Source organism: Cyrtonyx montezumae, unplaced genomic scaffold (genome assembly GCF_038088225.1).
Source record: "Cyrtonyx montezumae isolate F1298 unplaced genomic scaffold, pur_monq_1.0 scaffold_18, whole genome shotgun sequence".
Lineage (NCBI taxonomy): Eukaryota > Metazoa > Chordata > Aves > Galliformes > Odontophoridae > Cyrtonyx > Cyrtonyx montezumae.
In genome coordinates this window covers 2,209,468-2,225,755 of record NW_027071914.1, presented here as the reverse complement: position 1 = coordinate 2,225,755, position 16,288 = coordinate 2,209,468, and the positions used below count along the sequence as shown (strand labels likewise).

General features: G+C 54.5%; 2 protein-coding genes across 3 annotated transcripts; both read right to left on the bottom strand.

Moving 5' to 3' along the window:
• Positions 1 to 32: 32 nt before the first annotated feature.
• On the bottom strand, positions 33 to 4,450 carry PROB1 (proline rich basic protein 1). The gene has a single exon (XM_065734441.1). It carries the CDS (start codon positions 4,381 to 4,383, stop codon positions 202 to 204), a length of 4,182 nt encoding a protein of 1,393 aa, XP_065590513.1. The 5' UTR covers positions 4,384 to 4,450; the 3' UTR covers positions 33 to 201.
• A 1,392-nt stretch (positions 4,451 to 5,842) lies between these two features.
• Positions 5,843 to 15,409, bottom strand: DNAJC18 (DnaJ heat shock protein family (Hsp40) member C18). Of its 2 annotated transcripts, none has more exons than XM_065734439.1 (7): positions 15,306 to 15,409; positions 15,068 to 15,213; positions 14,267 to 14,452; positions 12,303 to 12,415; positions 11,126 to 11,235; positions 8,949 to 9,121; positions 5,843 to 6,197 (listed from the first exon to the last, which is right to left on the bottom strand). In XM_065734439.1, the coding sequence occupies exons 1-7, from the start codon at positions 15,341 to 15,343 to the stop codon at positions 6,073 to 6,075; spliced, it is 891 nt and encodes a 296-aa protein (XP_065590511.1). In that variant the 5' UTR covers positions 15,344 to 15,409; the 3' UTR covers positions 5,843 to 6,072. The 2 variants fall into 2 exon arrangements, with proteins under 2 accessions (XP_065590511.1, XP_065590512.1); XM_065734440.1 differs by lacking the exon at positions 15,306 to 15,409 and adding an exon at positions 14,883 to 14,932 and having other exon boundaries at positions 15,068 to 15,155.
• Positions 15,410 to 16,288: the final 879 nt, after the last annotated feature.

Sequence of the window (16,288 nt, the reverse complement as noted above, 5' to 3'; positions counted from 1 at the left end):
AGGGCCATGCACATGGTCGGTGTGCCGGCCATGGTGACACTCCCACAACTTCAGGAACCCTCTGGGGCTGAAAACACCACTTCTCCCCGTTCCTTCTAAGAGCCAGTTAGGCCCAGGCAGTGTCCCTCACCACTCAGCCACAATCATGGGGTCCTCCCAGCTGGGGCTGGGGGCGGTGTGGGCTGGCTCTGCATTTGGGGATCACATGGGGGGCAGTGGTCCCTTCTCGGTGCCGGCAGGGCTGGCACGGGCTGGGGGCTGGCTGGGGCTGGGGCTGGCCCGCATCCCCGTGGGGATGTAATAGGGGCTCTCCAGGTACCCCGAGTCGGGACCACCAGCTGTGGGCGGCCCATCAGCCTTGGGATCAGGACTGAAGGTCCCAGGGAAGCTCCCTGGGTGTTCGGATGTCGGTGGTTGGCCCTGCAGGTCGGGCTGTGCTGGGGAGGAGGTGGTGGGTGGCGGGGGTGCTGACAGCCCTGGGAAGCTGCTGTAGGGCACGTACGGTGTGCCATAGAGCATGGGGTTGAAGGGAGCCTGGTAGAAGCCGGCATGTGAGGCCACAGGCACCGGGGGGATGAGCACCTCCACGTACTGCCCCGTCTCTGGGTCATAAAGTGTTTTCAGCTGGGGCTGCCGTGGTGCTTCCATGTAGTAGCATTTGCCGCTGTCGGGATCGACGAGCATCCTGCGGTGTGCGGACGGGTGCGGAGCCAGGGGCCGTGTGGGGCTCGGAGCACTCTTGCTGCTCAGCGAGGAGTCCTCGGTCCTCCGGGGAGCATCTTCCAGGCGAGGCTGGGCCTGGGCTGGGGGCAATGGCACGGCAGCAGCCAGAGCGTCTGGGGGCTGGGGGGGCTCAGGGAAGGGTTTGATCCATGGAGCTTCCCCGCTGGGATGGGGGGGCACACCTGTCCCCAGAGGAGCACTGGCCAGACTGGGGAATAAAGGAGAGCCAAAGGAAGATCTGGCCACGTTAGATACTGGTGGGTACCCAAGGGAAGCGGGGTCTGGGTTGTTGACCATAGGGGTCTCAAAAGACGAGCTGGCTGGCATGGGGACAGAGGGGGTCATAAAGGGTGTGCTGGATGGGTTGGGAACCAAGGGGGCACCAAAGGTTGAGTTGGGTGGTCTGGGGACTGGAACAGTCCCAAAAGACACTGGGGCTGGATTGGGGACCAAGGGGGCCCCAAAGGAGGATGAGCTGGCCCGCATGGGGACAGAGGGAGCCACAAAGGGTGTGCTGGATGGGTTGGGGACAGAGGGAGCCACAAAGGGTGTGCTGGATGGGTTGGGAACCAAAGCGGCCCCAATGGTTGAGTTGGGCAGCCTGGGGACTGAAGCGGTCCCAAAAGATGAAGTGGTTTGACTGGGGACCAAAGGCGTCCCAAAGGGTGCACTCAATGGGTAGGGGAACAATGGTGTCCCAAAAGAGGAGCTGCCTGAACCCGGAACCAAAGGGGTCCCAAGGGGCGTGCTGGTCAGGGTGGGGGCTGCAGGGGTCTCAAAAGATGCGCTGGCTGGATTGGGGACTGAAGGGGTCCCAAAAGGCATACTTGTTGGACGGGGGACCAACGGGGTCCCAACGGGTGCGGTGGCTGGAGTGGGGACTGAAGGGGTCCTGAAGAGTGCAGTGGCCGAGTTTGGGACCGAGGGGGACCCCGAGGACATGCTGCTCGGATGGGGGACCGAAGGGGTCCCAGAGGAGGTGGTGCCCGGGTTGGGGACCGATGGCACTGGGGATGGTTTGGGGGCTTTCACGGGAATTGTCAAGTAGTTGGAGTTGTCCGCTGGGACAGCAGTAAGGTGCGGATCATTGGCTCCGGGCCACTTTGCTGTGTTCTCCAAGGTCTCCTTCTGCTCTGGTGTCCCTCTGGTGAGAGGTGTGAGGGGGACACAGGGACCCCCACCAGCCCCCCTCGCCTGAAATGGCACAGTGGGGCCGGTGCTGTCTGCGGGGCCGTGTCTCCCCAAGGCCAGCCGGCCGCCCGGCTCGCAGGTGGGCGACTTCTGTGTGCTCCTCACGGCTGATTTCCCATCCTGGACATTCCCCAGGTCGCCCCCACTGCTGCGATGTTGGTCCGCTCCAGCGCTGTCCCCCGGGGTGAGGCCGTGACCTTGCTCCTCGTCTTCTTCCGTGGGGCTGGGTGGTGGCGGTGGGAGGAGGAGGGTCTTCTCCATCCTCAGCATGGTGCTGCTCAGAGCCGGGGAGGCCTCCTCAGCCACAGGAGGGGACCGAGGCCCCACCAGGACGTGGAGGTGGCTCTCCACGTGCGTTTCCTCGCCAGGCCCCACCAGTGACGGCACGTGGATCTCACTGCGCTGGCGGTGCGTGGCCGGGCCGGGCCGGGGGCTCTCAGCGGTGGCCGCCTCTCTCCGCACAGACTGCACCTTGCTGATCTGCACAGGTGAGCTCTGTGCCAGGGGGCTGCTGCTGGGTGCCGCCGTCCCCTCGCTGTGTGCTGGCACGGGCGCTCGGCTGCTGTCCGTCCCCGCGTCCCCATCCTTTGGTGGCACTGTGCTCGGTGCTGGCTCGCCACGTCGGACCGAGGTGCAGTGGATGACGAGTGGGGACGGCGGCTTGGGCTCTGCAGTGCTGTCCCCGCTGGGGCTGGGGGCCGGGGGCCTGCGGGCAGCACCGAAGCTGAGGCTGTAGCTGCTCTTGAGCAGCTTGCGCACGTCCCGTGGCTGCGGCACCGGCCCCTTGCCCTTGCTGCTCGGCTCCGTGGGGGCAGGAGTGGAGGTATGGGGTCCCGGGGGCTCTCGGGGTGCTGGTGGTGGCTTCTCCTCCCCTCGGCTCTGCGGTCCCAACCTCACATCCCGCGCTTGGGACGTGAAGACGCTCCGGGGCGGCACGTCGGGAGGCATCACGCTTTTGGGCTCAAAGGGGACGAGCTGCGGCCTGCTGGGGCGGATGGCTCGCTGCCTCAAGCTGGGCCACGGCTTCTGTGGCTTCTCAAACCTCGGGGTGATGCCCGCCGCCTTCCCATCCCCGCCGCGGCCTTCGAACAGGGCACGTGCCCTCCAGTACGGAGTGCCCTCGGCGGAGGGCTCCGTGGGGGGCGGGCGCTGGCACCGCACCACCTCCTGGTAGCGCATCCTCTCGTTGAGCTCGTTGAAGGTCTTCTTCAGCCTGCAGACGTTCTCCCGCGTCGCCTCGCTCAGCACCACGCCCTTGGCCGGCCGGCCCAGCCCCGGGTCCGCCAGCATCACGTCCTCGGCCGAGGCGCTGAGATCGGACTTGGACAGCGAGCTGGACTTGCCCTCCACGCCGTCCCCCTGCAGGTCGGTGCCGGCCGAGGACGGCCCCGAGGAGGTGGAGCTGCCCCGCAGCGCTTTCTGCCGCTCCGTCTTGATGAGCTGCTCGTACTGCATCTTCTTGGCCAGCACGTTCTTCACCAGGCTGGAGGCCACCCGGGTCTTGCCGGCATCGCCGCCCAAGTCGGCCGTCTTCACGAACTGCTTGTAGTTGAACCTGAAGTCCTCTCCCGCAGCCCGGCCCTTCCCCGGGGGCTCCTTCCTGGAGGGGGGGCACGGCTGCGGGGCCGAGCTGTCCCCCCGCGGGAAGAACCCCGCCTCCTTCCTCTCCTTCCTCTTCAGCTGGATCTGCCGCTTGGGGACCGTCCTCCTCTTGCCGTAGCCCTTCTTGGCGTCGCCCCCCTCCAGCTCCACGTCCACGCACTCGAACAGCTCCTTGGCCGGCGCCCCGTGCAGCTCGGTGCCGCGGGGCTCCCCGCAGCCCGCCCGCCGCCGCCCGCCGCCGCCGTCCTCGGACAGCGAGTTGGAGAGGCTGGAGGAGCTGCACAGGTCCAGCCGGGCTGCGGGGTGGCCCGACAGGCTGCGGAAGGACCTGGCCGTCAGCGCCCGCACCTCGCTGTCGGCCTCGTCCGAATCGCTGGCCCCGCCGCCCCGTCGCTGCCGCCGCCCCTCGCTCAGCATCGCCGCCGGTGCCGCCGCGCACGGCCGCTCCACGAAGGCGACGACGGCCGGGCGGTCCCCGCGGAGGGGACCCATCGTGGCCCCGCGGCCCGGCGCCGCGCTATTCTTAGCCGTGACGGACAGCGGGGGCTGCCGGCCGCGCTCCTCCCGCGGGCCGCAGCCGGGGCCGTGCGGCGGGGGGCCCTCGGGGGGCACGTAGGGCGGCGGGGGCGTGGGGCGGCCCGCGTCCTCCTCTTCCATGGACTCCAGGCAGTCCTTGAAGGTGTCGGTGGTCTCCGAGCAGCGCGCCGAGTGGTAGGAGGAGATGGAGGAGCCGGACACGCTCTTGGGGAGGTCGTCGCGGGGCGGCACGGAGAGGCGGCCGTCGTCCTCCCAGGGGGACCCGCGTCCGTCCGCGCCGTCGGGCAGCTCTGCGGGGCGGCCCGCGTCCCTTTTGCCGCGGGGGATCATGGCGGGGTCCGGCCCGGAGCTGCTCGACCTTCTGCTCCGCTCGCGGCGGTGCCCGGAGCTCCGATCACATGTGTGCCGGCGGGCGCCAGCCCGGGGGGGTGGGGGGGGGGCGATGCCAAGCGCCGGGAGGTGCAGGGACGCCGCCCCCGGCTCAGGGGTCCCCCACGGGGACGGTGCTGCCGTGACCCCGCAGGCCGGCTGCCAGCGCAGCCCCGCGGGACGGACGGACACGCGTCAAGCCCTGGGCCGTCGGGAGCCCGCGCCGCTCGCTGCCCCCTCCCGCAGCACGGAGGACGGCCGAGGCCCCGCACCGCTCCCCCGTCCCCATCCCGTGCCCGCCCCGGGAACGCGAAGCCCGGCCCCGAGCGACCCTCCCCGGAGCATCCCCCGAGCCAGAACCGGCACCCAACTCCTCCGCGTCCGCCGAGCGAAGGACGGCGTTAATTAATCAAGATCCTCACCGCCCCGCTGCGAGGCGGGCCCGGTCCCAGCCGGGGGTCAGCCCCGGCTGCGGGGGCCGTTTGCGGGCGGTGCGGCAGCAGCAGGTGCTGCGCGGCTCTGCCAGCCCCGAGGCAACACGATGCCCCGCGCCGCGTTCACGCGGGGGGGGTGGGGAAGGGCTAAATTTCAACTTGGCACACGCGGGGCGGACTGGAAGCGGCCGCCGCTTTAACCCCTCGCTGCCGGGCCGGGCTCCGCGGGGCCCCCACGTCACGCCTCACAGCGCGACCGCAGCGCACCGACCCCACGGGGATCGCGGCCACGTGCGGGGAAGAGCCGCGCAGGGGGCGTGGCCAACCCCGCGCAAGCCACGCCCCCAGCAGACCACGCCCGCTCCGCCATCTCCCGCAGCCCGCGGCAAATGGCGGCAGCACCGCCCCGCTCCCGAGCTCAACGACGCGCAGTGCTCCCAAGGGATGCTCAGGAGCTCCGCGCGTGGAGCACGCTGCCAGCCCTGCCAAGGAGGAGGAAGACGAGGCAGACGCCACGACACGGAGCTGTTTCTTTGCAGTATGGAAGTCTCTACAGCGAAACGTTCCTAAGTGTTCAACAGAGTAAAAAGGTGCTACATTAAAACCGTACGGGAAAACGCAGGACCCCCGTGAGACCGGAGAAGGGTTTGCCTGTGAGAATCGGTTACACAGCCAGCTTGAAAATATGCCACTGGAAACAAAGGACCGAATGAGCAGGGCTGTGGATGCGGGCTCTCAGCCTCCTGCTCGGCCTCACTGCCTCACCCACCAGGGTGCTCAGACCCTAGCAGGAGCCACGCCGCCTCCACGCCGCCTTCCTCCTCCTCCCAGCACGCGGTGTTGGTGGGAGGAGGCGAGTGCACCGAGTACAGAGAGCCACGGGCAGGTCCAGGGGAAATACTGAAAGCACGAGGCATTGGTCTGCCCTCCTGGGAAGCGCACGCTGCTCGGGTGGAGGGCTGACTACCAACAGACACGGTGCGAACTCACAGCGTTTCCCAGAGAATTAATTCACAAAGTGCCACTGGTCCTTGGAACCAAATAGGGCGTACAGAACACGGAAGCAAACACCAGCTCTGCAGCTCGTGCCAGCCCCACTCTGCACGATACGAAGGAATCGCCGCTCAGGCGTTGCAGCAGACCCCTTCCCTTCTCAGCCAAAGGAAAATAAAAACCATAATTTAAAACAGCAATAAATAAGACCCGCGCTGTCCTCTCAGCCCCCTTTGTGCATGCCGATCAGACTGGAGAGCTTCTCACAGTGCTCGAGTTTCAAGGACTCTGCTTTCTGCTTTAGGCGCTCGTCTCGGTACAGCTTGGCCAAGTTGGACAGGTCAGACTCTGAAAGATGACAGCGAGGTGGGTTAGGGCAGGGCTGAGGGACATCTCACCCCGTGCCACACCAACGTCCACCCGCCCCTCCCCAGCACACACACCCCGGGCTGGGGTCACTCTACGCCTGGCAGCAGTTTTTAAGGGAGGAGGACCTCCTGCTCACTTCTCCCATCGCTTTCTGAAGGCTGTGTCAGCCAAACAGGAGTTACAGCCCCACCTCAGCCCACAGAACCCAGCAATGCAATCCTCCAGGCCGACCCGTCCTGCAGGGTACAACGCCCACCCAGTCCGACCCTTTCACGTACACTCAGTTGTATTTTTTCATGCTGCACTTATCAGAATTCGAGCTGGCTGCCAAGAGGTTTGCCCAGAAGGCAATGCGAGTTTAATTCTCCTGTTCTGTTGTTGTTATTGATTACAGGAAGGCGAGCAGCTAGATGAGGGACTGGTCCGACAGGTCCCCGTGCCCTCTCATTAACAGCACCATCTCCAATGTACTTTGCAACATGTACTGAAATAATCCCACTGTTTCAATTACCTTCCCCCAGCAACTTGGGAGAAGCATCTTTTGCTGATTAGCTAAGGAAGTCTTAATATGGTTTTCTCCCTGAAGAGCATTTTAGATGCAGGTTTAGATGCGACTGTGAGAATAGCAGTGATTTGTTTCTGAAAAGGTCAAAATTTCCCTAAGCACAGGCTACCTGATGACATCCAGTTTTTTAAAGAGCTTTTATACACTTTACAAGTAAGTCTCTCATTTTACAAAACCATTCAGAGCACAAAGAATTTCTCAATGGGGCCTGTCATGCCTTATGTCTTCTGCCCATGTCCTACCAAAATTTAAAGCCACGTGACCCTCTATCTATTTACCAAAAAGCTTTATAAACTGACAGGCTCATCTTATTTTAGGTCAGGAATTAATTTCCAGTTTTTGTAACTCAAGTGCCACTCAAGCAGAGCACAACTGTGTTGGGTACAGAGCTCTGATGGCCCTTCAGCCAAGCTGGGCTTATTGTCTCGAAGCTCAGAGCTCTGCAGTGAAGACACTTGGGTTACACTTGTCCAGCTGGGCAAAATTTGTTACTGCCAAGGTTTGCACTCCTTGCCAGCACTAATTCTGCCATGTAAATTCCTTGTGTTTTTCCATCTCCTACACAGCTGTTCCTTCAGCCTTCACTGACTGAAGTTCTTCTCTTTAAGGAGCTCCTAACTTCCAACTACGTATCTGCTTTCTGTTTTCAGTTCCCTACCTGTAATTCTCTCCAATTCCGAGCTCTTTGCAGTCTTACTTCACAGATGTGCTGCTACACCTGACCAGCCACCTGGAAAGGCCTGTGACTTGCCTTTTGTGCATGACCGTACTGAAGGCATCGGGAGACCAAAACGGTCACACTGCTCTGCTGCGAAGTGCCTGGCTGAACAATATCCTGATACATCAGTTGGTTTTCAAGCTTCCGTGGAGGCAGCTGGACATCAGGTAGCACTTTTCAAATCATAAAAGCAAGGCCTGTAATTTAAGCTGTTCCTGTAACTAATCTGTGTCCTTTTTGCTGCTGCTAAAGAGAAATGTACCTCCAGCAAACAGAACAAATGCACTATTAATAGACATTCAGCTGGCAAAAAAAAAAAGAGGCTGACCACAAAGTTAAACACTCACACGAGAAGCAAGAGACTGAAATTACAAAACAGCAGCTGATTAACAACTGTCCCAAGGTCTCCGGATAACTTTTCCCAGCACTCCATATTGCATTCAGTTTTATTTATCAACAGACTTGGCTGTACTAAAGTTAGCACAGCCTCAGCTGCACTCAGTATCTGCTCTCCCTGGCCTAGGTGGTAATCATTCTGAAAACTTCTTTTTTCAACTACAGTGGTCTCAAGCTACTGCTAAGGGTGAGCACTGTAAATGTTTCTGCTACATGTGACCGATGTGCACACACTAAAACCAAGCTTAAGAGCAAAAAGCTCAAGAGGGAGTTGTTTTGCAGGCATGACGTGGCATTCAGGGCCAGACCACCTCTGACTACCAGCCCCTCAGACTTGCAAACCCTACTGCCCACTGTGGGGCACAGCGCTCCGAAGCTCAAGGTCTACATGGAAGAGACAACACAGTGAGTTTCCGTGTGAACTAAAGTGAACTATGTTAATTAATAGGATTTATTCCTACAGCAAGCCCTCACAAGAAGCCTATGCTTATGGTTACTAGCAGCTGATAGTCTTGACTATGGTGAAAAGCTTGCCTAAAGATGGAAAATGCAAATCAGTGCATAAAATTAGCACAGAGCACTCTCTTTGAGAACCGATACCAGCAGCACTATGAAATTCTCACAGGCACCTGAGTACGCTTTGGACGCTTCCTGATGAAGTTTTAAGGCACAGTTATTAGACCTTCTCACACAGCCAGCCAAAGCAAAACTGATTCTGTCTCAGTGAAGGAAACACTGCTATCTCTTCGAGCCCAAACAATCTGCCAGAGCTAAATAAACGTAGCAGTCACTGTTGTTTACAGCATCATCACCAAGAGCTAGCCAAGCATAGAAACGGAGTGGAAAAAGGCCTCAAATGGCAGAGTCCACTTCCCCCTTCTCTCAGTCACCTAGCATGAACTCTGACAGCCCCTCAACAAAGTCAGTGTTAAGAACAGACGTGAGAAATACAGCTGCAAGATTTGGGAAGTCAGATGCATCCAAAATGGCAGCGCTTTGTCAAGCACAACCACTGTACAACTACTGATGGGTCACAAGAAAAATAACTTACTTTGCTGCTTCTCCTTCCAGCAGCTGGTCTGAATATAGTCTATGTAATCTTTTTCCACTGTTTTTTCCAGCTCCTGAAGTTCTGCTCCTTGATAATTCTTCTCAAAGTTTTTATCAACATAGTAAGGCACCTGCAAGTTCTCTGTTTCTCTGCTAATAACGTGGCCTATGGACCTGGGAAAATACAAAGGAGAAAACAGATTTTTCAGCTGTTCAAACACAAACAACAGAGACGTACGTCTCACTATCAACATTTCCAGAAGAGAATTTTCACAACAACTTCTGAACTGTTACTTTCTGCAGGACGATAACTCCCTCAGCCATGCAGTGAGGAAATTACAAGCCTCAGGCCTTGAAGGCTTATCACTACAAACTGAAATCACTGAAAAAGAAAACCCACATAGTGAAAACACACAGGACTGGGAGATATCTTCAAGGAACTGATTCAGAGCTGACACTGCTCCTTTCAAACACAGAGCTCTCAGCAGCTCAGAGAAGATAACTGGGCTCTCTCTCAAGCTTCTTCCAGAGCTTGAGAACAGATTTTAGCAGCAGACAGAAGCTCTACATCCCTTCTTTTGCTTGCTGTTGACTTCTGGCAAGCTATGTTCAGAAATCCATGGGAAACAAAGTCAAATATAGAGACTATAGGAAAGGCACGCAGCCCGATATTGTTTAGAGCACAATGCAAATAGATTTACATTTTCCTGACTCCTGGAACCTTTAGTAGACATAAGAATCAGCAGGAGGAAATCTAGTTACACTTCCCTTCAGTGTGCTATAGTTACTGGCAACCTGGGTAGCGTGGAGCATCCTGTAGGTAGGACAAGCCACAATGGCACAGACACCAGGCTGGACTATTCTTCTTGGAGTTTCCTTATTTGAACACAGATACACAGGCATTTTTTCAAGTCACTGCCCAGAGAAAGAGGCAGGCAGCCAAAACGTGAAGGTTACATCCTACCCATGGAATTCAGTTTGCTCCTTCTGTTTCCTGGGTTCTCTTTTAACTCTTCTCTCACTACAGCTTGGAAAAATATGCTTTCCTTACATAAATTCTTCTAGAGCTGTAAGTTTTTTTAAGGTATTATTTAGAGAAACAGCATCTGTAACTGTATACCAGGCTCAAGCCTGGCCACCTCATATCAACAGGACAAGGGAAGGCAGAGAAGCAAGCCTGGAAAGATTAGCTGCTCAGTGCACAGCGTGCAAAGTTTCACGTGGGACAGGCAGATAGCAAGAACAATCTCTGGAAAACAGAACAACAAATCCAAGCCAGAAAAACCAAGGCACCAACCATTTATTCTCTTAGGTCCACATACTGACATCTGGTGGCTAAGAACAGTAAAGGATGTCTGGCCAATTAAAACTATGCTATGACAGGTTGAGGCCTGCATGCTTTCCACTAAGTAGTTTTGCTCCTAAATAGGAGCAAGGAGAGTTTGCAGGCTACTTTGCTACTGCTGTATGCAACAAGCCCCCACCAAATCCTGCCAACTCCCATTCCTATCTCAGTAAGAGCCAGAGAACTTTACTAAACCAGCCTAGAGAGCTTCCCACCTCCCAACACTAGATGCCAAGAAGTTTACACGAGTTTTCCTCTTGCCCACAAACTCATTTGTAGCAGGCCTGGTGTCCTTCTGCTTCTTGAGCCAACCAGTTTCATTTGCCCTCTGTTAACCTGTGAATACTGCTTCTTTACAGATGTTAAACCACGCCATTTTAAAACTTCAAGCATTTGTGGCACTGGACAATTTTCCCAGCGGCATTTCGGCTGAATTTATACTGCAAGGCCTGATTTCCTAATTGCTTTTATATGGGAACATAAGAGGCAGTCCACAGATCTTCGGGGCTTGGCAGGCCAGGGGCTGATTAGGACTGGAGCTAAGCTACACCCACATTCCTTCTACTGTACCACGGTGCAAAAGCATCTCACACCAGCTGGTTAAGCTTTCAGGCTCAGCACCTCTATCCCTTCAGTACACAAGAGCAATAAACTCACCACAGTTTACTTAGGAGAACTTATCAATAGAGACGGCTGGTATTCCCTTATCTACAGACTGATAAGGCTTTCTAGAGAGTAGGTCAGAACAGCAGCAAGCATTTTCCTCCATGAGGACCCACTTCTGTCTACCTCCATTACCTCCAACAACAAAGAGTCATTTTGCAGCGCCTTACGATTTGTAGAACAGGCTGTAGGGAGGGCTGGTCGCCATCAGCTGCGTTATAACCGACACGATGATGATGATGAAAACGGGCATCAACTGAATAAATGCAGAGTACGAGTTCTGAAAAGAACAGCAGTGATCAGCGGACACTGATGGGGAACAACGTGCACATTCACAGAAATCAGGCTATCGTAAATCAACGTGTGAAAAGCAAGAAGAGAAAACAAGATTAATACTTTCAAACTCTGACAAGGATGACGTTTTAGTTTTAAAATAACCTTTACTAATAGTCTCTGAAAGCTCTTTAAAGCCATTTTCCTCCAATTATGTTTTCAGAGCATTTTTGTTCCATCTACAGCTTCCGGCCCAAGACAATAGATGCCCCCAACACCGTGCCTGCTGACAATCCAAACCAAAGGAACTACAATTCCCATTTGTGGCCACAGCTCTCTGCACATCTTCCAAAGTTTAACACATTCTAAAAACCTCAATCTTCAGCCAAACACTGGATTAAATGTAATCTAATTACACGTGTAATGTAACTTGGGGCAGGATGCAAGTGTTAGGCATTGAATTTGTCTGGATTTATGGAGTAGTGCAGAAGAGTGAGAAATGCCCACAGGACCAAAGAATTCTGTTATCAGTGACCAAATGTAGATCGTCAGTCTGGCTCTTAACTGACTTTTAAACTCTCTTTGTAATTAGGAACAAAACATAGCATGTACCTATCTGGGTACTGCTCTCTGCCCTGGGCTAGCAGCAAGGACACCCAACACAGAAGCAGGTAGAAACATTTCCCAGACCCACCCTATCTGGGATATAACTGTATGCTAATATATTGAAGGATTAAATATGCAGTGAGGACAAGGCAGGACTACTGTGTCCATTATCAGTGCACTCCAGGACTGATCAGTGTTATATAACTAAGCCCTCAGAGCCTGCAAGAACCAAGCACCACCAAAATCCTTGGTTGCAGAAACACCAGGGCCTGTGATCCTATCAATAACATCTATTTTTAAGGCAGTGATTAATAAAAAAAGAAACAACCTAGTTACTTGTGTCATCACCCGTTCAGGTACAGCACTTGAAGAAAAGCACTGAGCACAAGTCTGTAATGGTGTTAGAGATGTAGCCAACCTCTTGCCCCAGTGAAATGTTGAAGCCCAAGAAAACTCTCTCCCTGTTACCTGTGGCCTGTTTTCTTCTTCCTCTTGCTCCTGTGTCCATGCTCTCTCATTTCGGTGCCTCCGTGGATAATAGTGTGCATCTCTGGCTACATTTGAGAACATATGGATATTTCCTGTTAAAAGAAGCCCAAAGAGGGTCATAACTTCCACCCAGTTGCTGGTATTTACCTGTAATTCTGTTGCTAGTTGATTATCCAGGTTTATACTACACAGGTTGAATCACACTTGGAAGATCTCAAATTTGAATGTCAAAATGAAGTTATTCCAAAAAATGTACCAGAGAAATGTGAAATTTGCTCTTCATCCATCTCAATTTGTATCAAACTGTAGAAATTGCTAGACAGCATACACAGCTATATTAAAAAAAACCCCACACATTATATACAATATTATATATATAAATATAGATGTGTGTGTATACATGAAATAACTGCACCTCATACTTGAATACTGTTTCTGTCACATTTGCTTGCAAGACTGCAGTCTGTCCTGCATGGCCAGCCTTTAAAAGGGAAAATTAATTTCCTTCACCAGATTCAGGGATGAACTGTGGCTTCCTATAATTACTGCTTATGCTCCTCTGCACTCAGTTCTATTCCCCTTTCCATCAAGCTATTAATACTTTCACTTAATTATTTTATAACGTGGAAAGAAATTCATAAAAGAGCTTTTTTGAGGAAAAAGGTACAATTCAGATTTCCTTTCTCGCACAATGACGGCAGTTGATTTATTTTTGACATCTGTACAGGGAGGGAAGAATATCAGATGATGTTTTGATTTGAAGTATCTGACTGCATCACCACAGGAATATCTAAACTGCAACTCTGCTCTCCCATTTTGAAATTCAGAATATTTTCACAACAGAATTGAAAGCTATGGCCTTATGACAAACGAAATGCCAATCTATTTTTGTGCCTCGGGAAAAAGGACACAATATTTTATACTCTTACACTGTCCTTTATCAGAATTTGTAAGGGAACTCTGCAAGAAACCTGGGGGAAGTGACCTTTGCTGCTGCATCAAATATGCGTTTCACAGCTTGCTCAGACAGAACACAACACCACTCAGAACTAACAAAGAGAGGAGCCAACCCAACAAGGCTGGCTTGAAGAGCATATTCCTTGGAAAATAACATTTCTGTCATTCGATGCTACTCAGATCAAGCTGTGAAAGAAGTGGAGTGGTGCAGGGTGCCCAGAAAAAAAACAGAAACAACGCATTTCCAAGTCCAAAGTTTCTCACAGAATTTCTGCCAGTTTCCTTCCTTCCATGCATGCTTGTCTTTTCTAAGAAGGAAGTGCAACCTCTTTATTTTCTTATTCTTTGCCACTTGGATAAAAATTCCCCTTTACTTTTTCAGGTCACTCTACCTATTACATATGGGTCATGCCCAGAATCCAAATTCCTGCTGCAGCTCCTCAGTTTTCTATCCTCAAGTCCAAGTGCTCCCACTGCCCACAGCCATACAACAGCCACGTCCCATAGTGGGGGGACATCTCCCCAGTGGCCAAAGCAAAGTCACACACAGGAGCTATTTCTCACAAAGCTGGGAGGAGGTTACACCACACTGAATCTGGCACTCCTTAGCTGCAAGATACTACCACGCAGAACACAGCAATGAGGAGCATAAGTCATTACTTGTACCCACTGCTTTAGGCTGTAGTAATTGGCACGTGACTTTCTATCGTGCCTTGGAAGTGAGAAACAGTACACAAGAGCACTAAAGCAATTTGTCAATGAATGCTGATAGTGGCAAGAAGACATCCGAGCTCACCACACCTTTCAGATTTGCTTTCAATCCCAGCCTGTATTCCACTGATCTTCCCATTTCTACACAGTGCAGGAACGTGTCTCAAGGTATGTCTTTTCCAAGCATAATTTAACTACTAGATCAATATCAAGTGGAGCTGAACTTTCATGGCCTAGTGTCACTTCATGATGTTAAAAAAACAGCAGATACCAACCTGTTGGAAAGTGCCCACCAAAAAACACATTGAATATCTCTTCTGGTGTAATGTCTGCTTCAAATTCTGTGTAGTAATTATAATGCCTGGCTTGGCCAGTGCTGACGTGCTCGTGGTCACTTCCAAATTCATCATATCGTAATCGTTTTTCGGGGTTGCTCAGAACTGCAAAAGCATTGCCTATTGCTGCAGAATGAAGGAAAACAAGTGTTACAGCACTGTACTTTCGGAGGTAGGCACATCAGCAAGATGCCCAGTCACAGAAAATGTGTGCTTGGCCAAGGACAGACTGACTTCTGAAGGAATTGCCTTTGTATAAGAAGCATTACAACGGCACCATTACCTGCGATGAGACACACATCCTGCTATTGCTTTGCCAGGAGAAAGACACGAATGTTGAAGTACACGGAAAGAAGTAAAACGCAGACATGAGGGTCCACGTCTATCAGAAGGCTGAGGGAGAGGTTTTTGACCAGGTTAAACTAAACGCCACCAGAGAAGCGCACCTCAGTGCACAAAGTTAACACCAGCAGAGAGCAGCGAGCGCGCAGACCCACACTCCAAGCTTTTCCATCAGCAGAAACCTTTACAGAGCAGTACCTGCACATCAGCTCACAGCAAACCACCCGCACGGAGCAGCGCGTCCACTTCATCCTCTTCCTCGCTCTGCCAACGAGTTCATACACAGATACAACCCCAGCACAGAACGAAACCTCCCTCCGCAGCCCCTTCCTGCCACCCAGGCCTGACCCAAACCGCGGCACGCCGTGCTGCAGCAGCACCGGGTTCCGCCCGGCCCACCTTTGAAGGCCTCAGTGGCTCCGGGAGCGCGGTTCTTGTCGGGGTGGAACTTGAGCGCCAGACGGCGGTAGGCCTTCTTCAGCTCCTCCTCGGTGGCATCCCGCTCCACGCCCAGGATCTCGTAGTAGTTCCGGCAGCTCTTGATCCTGGACAAAGCAGCGCAGCATCCCTTCAGCGGGGCGGCCGCGCCGGGCCCGGCCCGCGGCTCCCACCACCCCCTCCCCCCCGCCCCGCTCACCGCCGCACGCCGTCCAGCTGCTCCGCCGTGTAGGTCATGGCGGGCCCGGGGCTCACCGCTCAGCGCCCGCCGCCCCGGCCCGCGCCGCCATCTTGTGCGCGGGGCCGGACAACGGGGCACGCCGGGAGCGGCACTCCGCTCCCAGCTGGGTGGGACTCCATCGAGTCCAACCCCCTGCCAGAGCAGTTCCCTGCCCCGGGTCGCGCAGGTGGGCATCCAGGTCTTGAATATCTCCAGAGAAGGAGACCCCGCAACCCCCCTGTGCAGCCTGTGCCAGTGCTCCGTCACCCTCACCGCGAAGAAGTTCTTGCGCACATTCTTGCAGAACCTCCTGTGCCGCAGTTTCTGTCCGTTCCCCCTTGTCCTGTCCCCACACATTGCTGAGAAGAGTCTGGCCTCACCACTTTGTCCCCCACACTTCAGATATTTCTAAACCTGGATCAGGTCCCCTCTCAGTCTTCTTTTCTCAAGGCTAAAGAGACCCAGTTCACTCAGCCTTTCTTCACAGGGGAGATCCTCCAGGCCCTTCCCCATCTTTGTGCACTGGACTCTTTCCAAGAGATCCCTGTCTTTTTTTTATACTGGGGAGCCCAGAACTGGACACAGGACTCCAGATGAGGCCTCCCCAGGGCAGAGTAGTGGGGGAGGATCACCTCCCTTGACCTGCTGGCCACGCTCTTTTTAATGCTTCCCAGAATGCCACTGGCCCTCCTGGCCACGAGGGCACACTGCTGGCTCATGGTCAACCTGTCATCCACCAGGACATCCAGGTCCCTCTCTACAGAGCTCCTCTCCAGCAGCTCGTCCTCCAGCATTACATCTCTTCCCATGTGCCAATTAAACTGGGCTAATGAGCTGCCAAGAGAGGACCTTCGGGTGCTGTGACTGCTGAGGGCAATGAGTTGGTGCTGATGGCGAGAAATCCGACAAAGTAACTTGACACCCAATGCAGTATGTCAAGCAGGTATTCCCTTTATTACAGC